Raw genomic sequence first — 14,561 nt, 5'->3', positions numbered from 1 at the left:
GTTGGCCTTTGTATAATATGCATGGAAGGGTTTCAAAGAGGTGTTGATCATGGCAAACAAGTCCCTTGTGGCCATATTTTTCATGCAAATTGCATTACTAAATGGCTTTCTACTTGTAATTCTTGCCCTCTTTGTCGTTTCAAAGTCTCCGCCGCCACGTCATCCTTGTCGGTAACTAATTGACTTGATGAAGTTTATTGAGCTAACTCATAGAGCAGTCGACTAAAAGTAAAAAAACATTGGAATGAGAGAAGGCGGCCGGCCTCTCTCGAGAAAGATGGCCCAATTTCGAGATAATTAGTATTTGGATCTTCCTCATTTGCTCACTTTAGATGTATCGAAGTGGTTAGAATTTTCTTAACCATAATGGAAGATGAGATTTCTTGTCAAGTTTCCAATTCTTTTTCTATTGAATGTGTATGCTTAGACCACACGAATTAAGGGAATGTTCAAGCATTATTTGGACGGTTTCTTTTTCTCTTTTTAGTTACAGTTAGGTGTTTGAATCAACTTGCATATGTGCTTCAATTATTCTATCGAATACATACTACCTTCCATCAGCATAGATATCAGATAATTCTGGCAACCATGGTTAAAGTAACTAATAAAAAATACTTAAATATTTTTGCCTCAGGTGAAATTTGAACCGAAAACCTTATTGTTCTCTTTTCAGTTCACTGACCACTAGCCCATACCTTAATACATTTAGACAATTTCTTCTCTTTTTTTTTTTATAATTATTATTGGAATATATCAGCTTGGGCACACTTCGACTATTTTAATGAATACATACTACCTTCGATCAACATAAATACCAAAAGGAAAAGAATTACTTGAATATTTTTGTCTCAGCTGAAATTTGAATGAAAAACCTTATCATTCTCCTCTCAGTTCATTAACCACTAGGTCACACCTTGATATATTTTGACAATTTCTTCTCTTTTGGTGTAAAGCATTATACATTACAGTCAAGACATAGATAGTTCACTTTTCTTCTTAATTTATTAGCATACCAAAGACGAATTCTTTGTAACATTGGATTAATCCATGGGATTCTCCACCTATACATGCCCACACTTATTCAATTATTGAAGTTCTAATGACCATTCAAAACCCATAAGAATTACTCCCTCCAGTCCACAATAAGTGATCAATTTATCTTTTTATTTTGGTCCAAAATAAGTGTCCGTTTATATAATCAAGAAAAAATTCAATTTGTTTTTTCAAAATTACTCTTATGTACTAATCCTTAAAAAGACTTTTACTCCTCATATTAAATTATGCTACAATATTTAATTGATGGTAGTTTAATCACACTGACTATTTTTGTTTAGATTTTACTATTTCCTTAATGGGTGTGCCCAAAGCAAATTTGTCACTTATAGTGGATCGGAGGGAGTAACCAAATAGCCACCCACCTAATATCTTAAGCTAAAATAGCCGGTGGATGTATACTATATGTATAATTGTGTATAATTAATGTATAATCTATATATACCGGCTAGAAAAATAAATATTGAATCTGGTCGGCTATTTATAAAGCAATAAACTAACCAACACTCATTTTATTCAACTATAGCACAAAGACAATGCTGCTTTTACACAAATTTATAATTAAAAAAGAAAAAGAAAAGGGAACATCCAAAAGAGTGCACTGTTTTACATATAAACATTATGGCATGTGAAAGGTTAATTAATTACCGATAACTGCGGTAATTAGGAGTATACATGCAACTCTCATCAGCATACGTAACCAAATCTGCATGTCGGGAAATACGTGTTGCCACACCTGAGGCATATATAGTATATTAAATTCCACTCATTAAGCCACACTAATTCAAGGTTAATTAGAAAGGACGAAAAACTCACCGAGTTCGTATGCTTTAGCAGCTACAGTACTAGCAGCAATATAAGCTGAGATCTTTCTGATATTACCAAACGGAGGGTAAATCATCCCTTTGGCAAAGTGCTCCTCAGTTACTTGAGCAGCCAACGCTTCGGCTGTTTTCATATCAAGATCGATTTATTAGCACTTAAAATTGCACGTTTTCACTTGTTGCGAGTTCAAAAAAGTTCCGAATCTGATCGTTAAGCTATATATAATTTTTTTATTCCCCTCTCCTTTGATCCCCTTTGTTGGAGCTATTGCTCCTGTGGTGACTCAAATCCACAACCCTCGGGTTGTATGTAGGGGGTGCTGACCATCTGAGCAACCCCTCTTGTCGATCCTTAAGATATGATAGTCTCTGTACTTACAAGCTGCTAAAAGCATGTCATTGGCAGGCAGATGTCCTATAGTTGAGTCTCGCCGATACCCATTGTCAAAGAAGAATTTCTATGTGATAAGCCCGTACATAACGGGACGTGTTAGTGACATAAATGAGTAAATAAACGTGTGTTGTCTCTAATCGCTTAAATTTTCTAGATGAGAGAGAAAGCATATGCGTTCAAAATTGTAACCTGGCTGGAAATGTAGAGTTTGTTATTGTATTCCACAGGAGGGACTAGACTTCCACTTGCAAAGACTGCACGACCCTATCTGTGATGACCCGATAGGTCATCTTATGTATTAGAATCAAACTCTGTATTTCGAAGTCTTTAGAACCTCATTTTAGACTTTCTCGATCTGCGTGCCCAATCCGGGTATTGACCCGGAAGGCTTATATGCTAAAACTAATAAACATAAGAATTTTTACTTTAAAAGTTAATTATAGTTGACTTCGGTCAACGTTTTGAGTAAACGGATACAGACCCGTATTTTGACGGTCCAGGTTGGTTCGTATTGAAATATGGGACCTGGGCGTATGCCCGGAATAGAATTCGAAGGTCCCTAGCTCGAGTTATGAATTTTTGTTGAAAATTAAATGTCTGAAAATTTAATGATTTTTAAGAATTGATTGATGTTTGGCCTTGTTGATACCAGGGTCGTATTTTGGTTCCGGAGCCCTATACAGGTCCAATATAATATTTATGACTTGCCTGTGAAATTTAGTTAAGAACGGAGTTAGTTTGACGTGATTCGGACGTCCGGTTGAGAAAATAGAAGTTTTAAAGCTTTTTTGAAAATTTCATTCGATTTGGTATTCAATTCGTAGTTCTATGTGTTATTTTGGCAATTTGATCACGCGAGTAAGTCTGTATGATATTTTTAGACTTGTGTGCATAGTCGGTTTGGAGCCCCGAGGTTTTTGGTGAGTTTCGGATAGGCTACAGAGTGTTTGAACTTAGAAAAACCAAAAGTTGATACAGCAGATCTGCAGACTTCGCATTTGCGAGGTATGGCTCACAAATGCGAACCTTGCATTTGCGAAGAGGCCATCGCATTTGCAAGCAGTGGGATGGGAGGGACAACTTCGCATTTGCGAAGATAAGGGTCGCATTTGCGATCCTCAGGTTCCGCATTTGCAAACATTTTATTCGCATTTGCGAAGGCAGCAGAAGTGTGAGAGTTTCACATTTACGAAGCTTTTCTCACATTTGCGAGCTTCGCAAGTCGCATTTGCGACATCTCCAGTTGTGTAAAAATGACTTAGATGGGATTTTTCCCATTCTTCAAATTTTCAAACCTAAAAATATAAGAGGCGATTTTCAAAAGACTCCTTCTTCCCCAAATCATTGGTAAGTGATTCTAACCTATCTCATTTCAATCTTTCACTATATTTCACAAGATTTCAACCTAAAATCTAAGGTTTTCATGGTGAAATTGCAGATTTTTGGGTAGAAACTAGGAATTTCAAAAATTGGGGATTTAGACCTCAAATTGAGGTCGGATTCCAAAACCAATTATATATCCCGGCTCGGGGGTGATGGATAATCGGGTTTTTGTCCGAATTTTGGGTTTGAACCAAGCGGTCCGGGTGTTGACTTTTTGTTATGTTTTTCAATAATAGCCTAAATTAAATTCTTTACGATCGTGGGTGGTTCCTAAGGCTTAATTTGAATTGTTTGGTTGGTAATATGCTAGATTCTATCGGTTCGGAGGCTCGTTTGAGAGGAAAAGTCGCGGTTGAGCTTTGAGTATGACCGTTGAAGCGAGATAAGTATCGTGGTTAACCTTGGCTTGAGGGATTATGACCTATTTGTCTATTTGCTATATGTCTAGATGTTGGGTACAACATATAGGTAAGGTGACGCGTACCTATGCGTTATTGTCGGGTTATAGCACGCGGGTGGGTCTTATTCTTGTATTTGTTGCTTTCCTTGATCATATTATTCATGCTTAGACTAGTTAATCATTGTGTTGATCATTCTTATCATGTATACGGATTTTGGTATTGATTGAGTATTGACTCAAAGTTGAGGTTGGTATTGTGGAACCAAATGTTGAAGTAAGACTTGTTTTTGTTATTTCTATCCCCTTGTTGTTATTGTTCATAGTTTTAGTGAGGGAGAGTGTTAATGCACGAAGGGTGATGCTGTCACACCTCCTTTTTCTACCCCGAAAATGGTATATGGGAGTTTTTCCAAGTAAAGTGACAATAACCGAAACATGATTATTTATTCAAATTCAGAGTCGCCACTTGAGATAATTTATGGTGTCCCAAGTCACCGATTTAAAATCCCGAATCGAGGAAAAATTGACTGTGTTTTACAGTCTACGAAACATAGAAATCCGGGTAAGGAATTCTGTTAACCCGGGAGAAGGTGTTATGCATTTCTGGGTTCCGTGGTTTTGCTCAACTATTAACAATTAGCCTAATTATCTGATTTATTATATATTTTATACCTATTGTGCATTTTATTCTTTCTACCGATTTTAATTAATTATGGAATCATTCTGGAACAAGTTACAATTGTCGTACACTTGTTTGTTTGGTACACATTATGAATCGCATCACGGGAACCGTATCCACGATTTACAACATGTTTAAATTATTAACATTATTAGTTGGTATGGCCGGGTCACATAAATGTATCCCCGAATTTGAAAATTTTGTATCACAACTACGTCACGGGAACCGTACCCGTAGCTATGATAATTTATTTATTTAACACGCCTAAAGCAAACTACGATAGTTCAAAGCATTTTTCTACATTAGTTAAGATATTGATGTAAGGACCATAGACTATGTGATTGGACGACACACCTCAACTTGTTTCAAAAAGATTTGTGCTCAAATTAAAGCGAATTACGGGTATCCATACTTAAAACTAATTGAATTTAGGGATCACAACCACGCTAGGGAACCATACCCGTAATTGTGATGATTTAATTGCGTGCCTAAAGCAAACTACGAGGATCATGTTTAGACTAAGTCAAAGTTCAATCTAAGCCGCTAATGGTGAATATGCTTTGAGTAATATGCTAAGCTTTTAATTGTCTTGGGAGGAAATGGGCCAACAACAGGCCCAATTTGTTTTATGCAAAAAAGTCTTTAAGAGAAGAATATAAACTGGGCTTGAAATTGAGCCCAGAAGTGAGGACAAAAGCAAGCGGTCTCAACGACTTTGGCTGGGCCAATAACAGGCCCAACTTTGCACAACTATGCCTTCAGTACCAGAAATTTATTTTTTACAAGCATTAGGAGGAAAGTTTAATAAACTATTTGATCACATTTTTAGAAAACAAAATAAATGTTGGCATTGTTTGGACCCTGAAGTTGAGCCCAGCACGTGAAGAAGGGGTCCAGAACCCACCAAGGGGTGATCCTGACCAGGCCACCCATTTAGGCCCACATTTGGCCCAGTTGCTACTAAGGCCGACTGACCCTATTGAAATTTCTTGATAATAATTACATAAATCATGGAAATTAAATATTGACTAATCAATAACCAAGAGTAATCAAATTAAGTTATACAAATGGGATAATTAGAAATAAATTTACAAGACTCTAATAATAACCCAGCAGTCCTAGTGTCTAACTAACTATCATTGAAGGCTTCACAAAACATTCCCATCTTCTGCTAGGACAAATGACTCTAGCCTATGTGACTTGGTAATTCAAAAAAAAAAAAAAAACAGCACTTGTATTTGCAAAAATAGGTACAGAGCTAGCTTGCAAATCTGCATCCAACTTGTCATAGTTGAGAACACATGAAACAAACAGTACATGACGAAAAATCAGAGGAAACAAATGCTAATAACTTCTTTCAATTGTTATTTCAAAGAACTGAATCTCGAATCTACAGTAACAAGCATTAAAAGCCAAAAGCCATTCAAACATCAAAGTTAAGTCACATTGTATGCTTGCAAGCTTGAATCAAACTCTACTACCATTTGAATTACTACAAAACTTCAACTCAAGAATTACATAACGAGAAATTAAGCCCATCTTATAAACCATCAATGAAAACTTAAAATAACTGTGGGGAGACTTGAACTAACATTTCATGACAAACAAGGAATAAACAATAAAAACAAAACACTAAAACTACTGGAGTCTCACATTGCAAATCAAACCGGAAATTAGAGTCATTTTTGATAATAAAACATACTAATTTCAATAACCCAACACAAATATAATATAGAGAACATCATCTTTTCATTGCATGAACTTAGCATATAATAAGATAGGTAGGGTTTACATACCTAAATGCAGGAATAACAGCAAAAGACCAAGCAGAAGCAATGCAAACACAAAAACTGAAATCAACTTCTAGGTACAGCAGTGAAGTGCAACAAGCAATACTCAACACAACTTCATTATAAAACCATGCTCAGCTCAAAGACCCAGAAATTCAGAGAAAACCTTTTTCAAACTTTGGTAGTAGGAAGGAAAAAATCAGAAAATGAAACCTGAACCTCTGAGAAGACTTTTGGGGACTGTTTTTCGTGTCCAAGGAGTGAAGGGGAGGGTTCTATTTATAGGCAACTGAAGTGCCATGTGCTGAAAACAGAAATCCAGGGAATTATTCCCTCATACAGCCCCTAAAAGCATCTTTTTAACAGAAATGGGATAGCTGGCAGCCTCTAATTGGTTTCAGCATTTTTGTGTTGGCCAAATAGAGCTAGCTGCCCCAAATTCTAGAAGCTTCTAGCCAAACCTTTGTTTGCATACCCCACCCATGACCCCCTTAAGTTTTTATTGTTCAATTAACTCCCATAGGTTCCTGTTTATTCCCAAATCAGGACCAACAACACAAGACCAGAATCAAAACGAAACAAAGATCAAAGGAACAAATCATTAAGCAATTAAACCTTTAGACTAACCCTAAATTCATTTAACATGAACCGAATCAGAAATCATCAACAAATCTATCACCAAAATGAGTCTCATAAAGGGAAAAATTGTCAAAACTTATTAAATGGACTACTGTGATGAGAACTTAGCAAATTCTAGTAAACATGAACACAAATACTGAGATTAATTTAAAGTTGGAACCATGAAAGCTAAACGTAAAGACAATGATGAAGGAAAAACAGAAAGAGACCTTACCCCAACTTAACCCAGAAGAAATAACGATGATGAACTCCGGTGGATGGATAGAACCGATGAATTTTGACCGGAATCCGGATAGTCTGCCCAAATCTGATGATCTCGGAATGACTTAAAACTATCATCAATCGATTGCTCTTGTTGAGAGCAATCTATTAACATAAGATTTCAGTCAAAACGAATTGGATTTTGTGAGAAAATCGGAGAAGAAAAATTAGGGCTTTTTCTGGAATTCCTAGATTTGAAATTGGAATCACTCTGTTTGTTTTTTTGGGAGATTAATGGTGGCTTAGTGGAGAGGTGGATGTGAGCAGTATGGGGGGTGGATTTGGAGGTCGTTTGGTGGTGTTAAGGCGGTGGTCGTGGTTGAGGGGATGAGGGAATTTTAAGGCGGCTAGAGCAAGATATTGAGAGAGATGAGAGGACTGAGGGTACCGTTAGGGTTTGGGGGTAACATTCCGACACTTATATGGGAGGGGATGATCAGTTCCAAACCGTCCAATATAATGAGATCAACGACTCAGATCCAAACGCAAGGAACAACGCCGTTTGGGTTATGGATAGAACCTGGACCGGGTAAAAAGGGTTGGGATGGGGCGGAACATGGGTTTTTGGGCTCAGAAACGATTTTGGCCCAATTTCGGGACCAAATTAAAACTTTTTCCAATTCCCTTTCTTTTTCTCTTTGTTTTTTTTCTTTTGTTTCTTTACTTGATTTAAAAATCCTAGATTAAACCCTAAATTAATTTAATTATAAAATTAAGCTAATTACAAAATTAACTAATCATAAATTAAAGGAAAGAAAATTACTAACTTAATATTAAACGTATAAATATAAAAATATAAAATGAAAAGATGTGTGTAAATATATATATATATTATTTTAATAACAATTAACTAACCAAATTAATCCTAAAATAAGAATACACATCCTAATATACAATGCATGGAGTTTTGATATATTTTTAGGGTATTTTCTATGATTTAATGCATGCAAAAAAAAAATAAAAAAAAATAAAATGCAAACACTTGAACAAATATTTTCTAAAAATTCTATAAAAATCAAAATACCTAGGAAAATCTATTGTGTGATTTTGTAGGAGTATTTTAGTTCAGGCAAAAATCATATGCTCACAGATGCCGCACCATGTTTTGTGAGTGTTAATGCACGAAGGGTGATGTCATGTCATATTGTGGGTGTTAATGCACGAAGGGTGATGCCGTGCCATGTTATGAGAGAGTTAATGCACGAAGGGTGATGCCGTGTCGTTTCTATTGATTCATATGGTGAGGTTGAGAGTAAAAGCACGAAGGGTGATTCCGTGTAGTTTCTTTTACCGTAGTTACTTTTTCCTGTTTGCTCAAAGTATATCGGTTGATCAAAGTGATTATTGCTTGCCGTGATCCTTTATCTTGTGATCCCCTCAACATGTCCTCCTCCCAATATTACTTGTCTTGTTTCTTTTATTGTTGTTATTGGTACATATATTGTTTTATTGTTGTTATTAGTGTGTGTGTATATATATATATATATATATATATATATATATATATATATATATATATACATACATACATACATTTGTAGGTGTCTTGTCTTAGCATCGTCACTACTTCGCCAAGGTTAGACTCGACATTTATCAGTACATGGGGTCGGTTGTACTGATACTGCACTCTGCACTTCCTATGCAGATTTTGGTACTGGCCCGAGTTGATCGTGAGGTTAGCTGCTGGATCCATCCTATAGGAGACTAAAGGTCGATCTGCCAGCGTCCGCAGACCCTGGAGTCCTCTTCTAGACATTTCATTTTACTGTTTCTCTCATTTCGAAAATTGTTGTATTTCTTTCAAACATTTACTTGTAGTTAAATCTTAAAAGTTCGTGAATTGTGACTCCAGATCCGGGTAGTAGAATATATATTGAGGCTTTTATGAATTTCCGCTTTCATTTTAACTCGTTATAGCTCAATTACTGTTAATTATTGAAATGTATAAGAATTGGCTTAATGAATCTCTAATGTTGCCTTGCCTAGCAAGTGAGATGTTAGGCGCCATCACGGTCCCGAAGATGGGAATTCTGGGTTGTGACACTATCATAAAACAATGAGAATTCAATCAGCTTCGAGAGTGCTACTACACAAATCGGGCACAACTTTAATGTGCAAATACACTGCTTCTCATGGATATTACTTACTTCACTCCAAGTCCAAGTATAAGCTTCTGCAGGAGTCCATTCGGATTGTGCTGTTGGTTTCGAGAGAGCCATAATGAGAGGTGTAGACATATAATTTTTGACCCTCCCAAGATTTTACATATTTTAGCATGTAAATATTTAATTTAGGCCTAATATAGCTATTTCAACTCTTTTTTACTCTTTTACTTTTATTTTATTACAAGAAAACGAAAATTACAAAAATAGGTTCACTAATATTTTGTAGTCATTTTTAATCTTGAAAAATACCAAAAAATAGTTTTATTTTAATAGTCAATCTTATTTTAATAATTATTTTTACTTAAATAAGGTTAATTAATATTTTTGGTAATATTTCTATATGGATAGATTTTTAGTTAATTAAGCTAAGTTTAAGCAAAAGTAGTCATAAAGGCCCATAATTTCAAGCCCATAATTCCTAGGCCCATACCCCTTAACCTAGAAAACCCTACAAATACCTAGACCCCTAGAGCTAAGAGAAAAGGGGCTGAAAAGGGAGACAAAAATAAGGCCTAATACATAGATCTAAGGATTCGTCGTTCTTCAACATACACGGCCACCCACCCCTTTCTTCATCTTCTTCGAAGAAACACAAAAGATAATGTAAGCACATGATTTTTGCCCTATATGAGAATTACTTCCAAAAAATTCAAAAATAAAGTAATTTTTCTTGGTGTACAATTTTGTGATATTTTGAATAATTATTTGTATTTGTCTGTGCATGTTTATTTGTTAAATTAATAAAAAATACAAAAATATATTGCATTTGCATGTAGAATTTAATTCTATAATTGTTACTAATTAAATTTGTTTACAAAAAATGAAAATTACAAAAATAGGCATCTTTTGCATTTTTAGCATTTAATGTCCAAATATACAATTTTATGCTTAATTATTACTTAATTATGCGTTAATTGTTATTGGGAGTTAATTTGCGATTTTATAACTTAATTTAGTTCTTAATAATAGTTTAAGTATTTTTATAATTTAGTTTTAGAAAAATAAAAGAAGAAAAGAGAGCGAAAATATAAAGAAAGTCGGAATTGGGCCTCTTCTTCGATTTCAAGCCACGGGCCCAAAAAATGGCCCAATCTTCCCAAACGACCCAGTCCATTTCGAACTGGGTCGACCCAGTCCATAACCCAACACCCCTATTATTTTACAAACAACACAAAACAAAACAAAAACAAAACCCAAAAACCCTAAAAAAGGACCAAAACTCACCCGCCCCCCAACCTGATTTTCTTCTTTTTCCTCAAGCTTCCTCAAGCACACAACCATGGCTGCCCTCGACCCCACTCCCTCACATCCAAACGCCATTAACGACCTCCGTTGATGCTGCGTCAACCAGCTGCTACTGCTTCATCTTCTCCGGCTCCTCCGTTTTGCTGATGCTCCGCCATTGGTGCGTCGACCATTGTTGCTGCTGGCTGCTCGTTTCTGCTTCGGGCTGCTAGTGTTTCCTCGTCAACGACCAAGCTCGAACAACCGAGCTGCTGCTGCCTCACTTCGTCTTCTTCAGCTCGAACAACCATAGCCGCTGCTTCATCGTCCAAACCACACCGTCGCCGCTGCTCCATCTCCTCCTCGCGTCCGAGCTGCTGCTGCGTCCATTTCACTTCCGATGTCCAGCAGTAGCGGATGCTACTGATTTCCTCTTTGCAGCATCCCAAACAAACCTACTACAGGCGTGAGGTCCATAGCAGTCCGAAAACCCACATAGCAGTCCAGTCGAGTTCGCGTACATGGATGAGTTTTGGTCGATGTCGTCGATCCCTGTTTGAGTTCGTCGTTGGTTGGTCGTTGTTCGTTGTTGAGTCCGGACAGATTTATTCCCATTCGAGTTTCGTCGAAACAGTCCGTACATATTTCATTTCGATGCGGTTAGTAGTTTTTGAGTTTTATTTTTTGTCCATATTTTTGTTTGATATTTTCCGGATCCAAAATCGTTAAAGGATTCAATTCTTGTTTTGTTCGTTGTTCATCGTTGAAATCATTTTCTAGTGTGTTCATGTGTTTGTTAAATTAATTTTCAGATTTCAAATGGAAGTTTAATTAGTTGTTTTTCATGTTTATTTCATGTTTGTTTTATTGTTTAGGTAAGAATTTATTAGTTTGATGTTTGTTAGATTCAAATTAAAATTTAATTGATTATTTCTTCAATTTGTTTCATGTGTTATGTATTTTCCAGAAATTATTAATGTTGTTTAAATCATGTGAATCCGTTGTTTGTTGTTACTATAGATTTAATTCGTATTCATTTTTTGAAGTTGGTTTTAATTCAGTGATTTAATGTGAAGTTATGTTTTGGTTTTAATTTTTGGATCATGCATCTTTGTTATAAGTTTTGTTGGATTTAATTTAAGAAAGATTAGTTGATTATTTGAAGATTAGTGATTTGAATATGTTTGTTTGTTTTGTTTAAGTTTAATTCGAAGTTTGAACAAAGTTTGTTTGTTATTGTTATTGAATATTTTCATTCATGTTCATACTTTGTTTGTTTGATTTTGAATCCGAAATTTGTATAGCTTGATTTCTTGTTTATCACTTATGATTATTTCTTGAATTTGTCTCATAATCTTGTTTAAGTTTAATATAGGAATTGTTTGTTGTGATGTTGTTAGAGTTGATTTTAAGTTCAATATTATTGAATTTGGAAATCTAAATATACTTGTTTGATTGTTGTTGTTGAATCTGAAAATAGGATTGTTTGTTGCTAAAAAAATATTGTTCAATCAAATTTTAGTTGTTCTTTGTTGTTCAATTTGTGTTCATGTGATTTGTTGTTGAAATGTTGAAGAAATCATGTTCATGTGATTTGTTGTTTAAATTTGTGTAGAAATTGGTCATATTGGCTATATTTTGGTTGAGTGTGATTAATTGATTTGTTATAGTTGATGGGGTAGTTTGGTAATTTGCAGTACGTTCAGGGGTAGTTTGGTAATTTCAGTAAGGTCGGAGGGGTAGTTTAGGAATTGTACATTTTGTAATTGTTTATATGAAGCATGGGGGACAAAATGTAATGGGGTGGGTTGTGATATAGTTCTTTAATATAAAGGGGGGACAAGACAAAATTTAGTGGGGAGGAATCTTGTATTTATTTATGTTAGGCATGGGGGACAAAAAATAATGGGGTGGTGTGATATATTTATTTAATGTAATGGGGATAAGTGGGAAGATAATGGGTTTGGTAGAGAAAATGGATTGATTTTAATTGATTAAAGGGTTGGGATTATATATAGGAAGTCTTGAACACAAGACAGAGGGAGATACGAGAGAATACATGAGAGAAAGAACGAATCTGAACAGAAAGAAAATAAGAGAGAGAAAAAAGACGGCTGAACATTTAAGAGAGAGAAAATTCCGAAAAAATATTTAAACTTTCAAAAAAAAAAAAACTAAAAAAAAAATCTTTTGCTTTCTTTCATTGTTTGGAATTAGAATTAATTGTTTTTTCATCAAAGCTTGAAGCTTTTGTTTTGAGATTAATACTCCACCGGTTTGCAAACTCTGTTCCTGGGTTGTTACTACTATTGGACTTTTGTTGCTGTGCTGTATTGTTATTACTGCGTGGCTGACTTTCTTCTTCTTATATTGGCAATACCAGGTACACAACCGTAATTTTGGCATTTTGTAAGCTGAAATGAAGAACGGAATGTTAAATTTTTAATTTAGTTTTAATTTTTTTGTATTGTATTTAGATTATTCATGTATTATTATTCTGTCAATCACTGTCATTTGGCATAATTAGACATGTTATAGCGATATATTAAATAACGCCTTAACTGGATTATTAGGAAATATATTCAAGACGGATTACTAATTAAAACTGTTTAATAATCAAAATAGAAGAAATAACGTAAAAAATGGCGTTATTGAATCAGTTTGGCAAAAATTGATTAATTCCTTATTCATAAGGTTTTTTTGTCAACATTAAGTTAATCGGAATCATGTAGTTAATTTCAGTTAAAACATGAATTAGTTTGCGAATCAAGTATTAGGACATGATGTGAATTAAAACAAAGTTAGTTAAGTTTAAATTGTTTAACTTTTAGAAATATGGTTTAGTAATCAAGTTTTTTTTAATTTTCAGTATTTGTAAATAATTAATTTCAATAAGCTTAAGTCATACTAACAATATGTTTTAATCCAACTATGGGATAATTAGTTTTTTTTTACTTTTTGGGCAATTCCATGTTGTTCGTAATTATCATTTTAGTAATATTACTTTCCATTAATATTTGTTTTGAATTAGTAATTAATATGTTATTTTTAAGTATGTAGAGATTGACTTCATAATTATGGACAAACTTAGTAATAATAAAGATGTAGTCATTAAAGGGTATTCATAAAATAAGGGAGGATCTCGCTAACAAATAAATAAATATAAATAATACAAAAAATTGCAGTCCTCCAATCTTATTTATTTATTTTTTTATATAAGAAAATACCTAGATTTCAAGATGGGCGATTTAGTAAAATTCACGGTCTTACCTAATAATATCATAACGCGTAGTATTTTGGCGCATATTTAATAAGGTTATTTTCTTGAATATGGGTGTACATTTATGTAACCCAAATCACGATCTTGACGAAGTCAAAATGCGTCAACAAATCACGCGTGCACTGGTTGTGGCGTGGCTCGAGATGCGTTTTCACGACGTTGCAATTTTGTATAAAATAAATAATGATAAAAGCGGTTTTTAAAAGTTAAATTTGCACATAAGTTTATAATACGTATTATATCAGATAGTCAAGCCAAATATAACAGTTGAGCGACCGTGCTAGAACCATGGAACTCGGGAATGCCTAACACCTTCTCCCGGGTTAACAGAATTCCTTATCTGGATTTCTGGTTCGCGGACTGTAATACAGAGTCATTCTTTTCCTCGATTCGGGATTAAAATTGGTGACTTGGGACACCCTAAATCTCCCAAGTGGCGACTCTGAAATAAATAAACAAATCCTGTTTC

At 34.7% G+C, this 14,561-nt stretch overlaps 1 protein-coding gene across 1 annotated transcript; it reads right to left on the bottom strand.

The window, feature by feature from the left end:
* Positions 1-1,697: 1,697 nt before the first annotated feature.
* On the bottom strand, positions 1,698-10,908 carry LOC107805887 (NADP-dependent malic enzyme-like). Its single transcript, XM_075220789.1, has 4 exons — positions 10,825-10,908; positions 2,257-2,335; positions 1,870-2,001; positions 1,698-1,789 (listed from the first exon to the last, which is right to left on the bottom strand). The coding sequence occupies exons 1-4, from the start codon at positions 10,906-10,908 to the stop codon at positions 1,698-1,700; spliced, it is 387 nt and encodes a 128-aa protein (XP_075076890.1).
* Positions 10,909-14,561: the final 3,653 nt, after the last annotated feature.

The sequence above is a fragment of the Nicotiana tabacum genome, chromosome 8, assembly GCF_000715075.1.
Source record: "Nicotiana tabacum cultivar K326 chromosome 8, ASM71507v2, whole genome shotgun sequence".
Classification (NCBI taxonomy): Eukaryota; Viridiplantae; Streptophyta; class Magnoliopsida; order Solanales; family Solanaceae; genus Nicotiana; species Nicotiana tabacum.
Note: the sequence above shows the minus strand (reverse complement) of the source record. Positions and strands in the feature narration are given on the sequence as shown.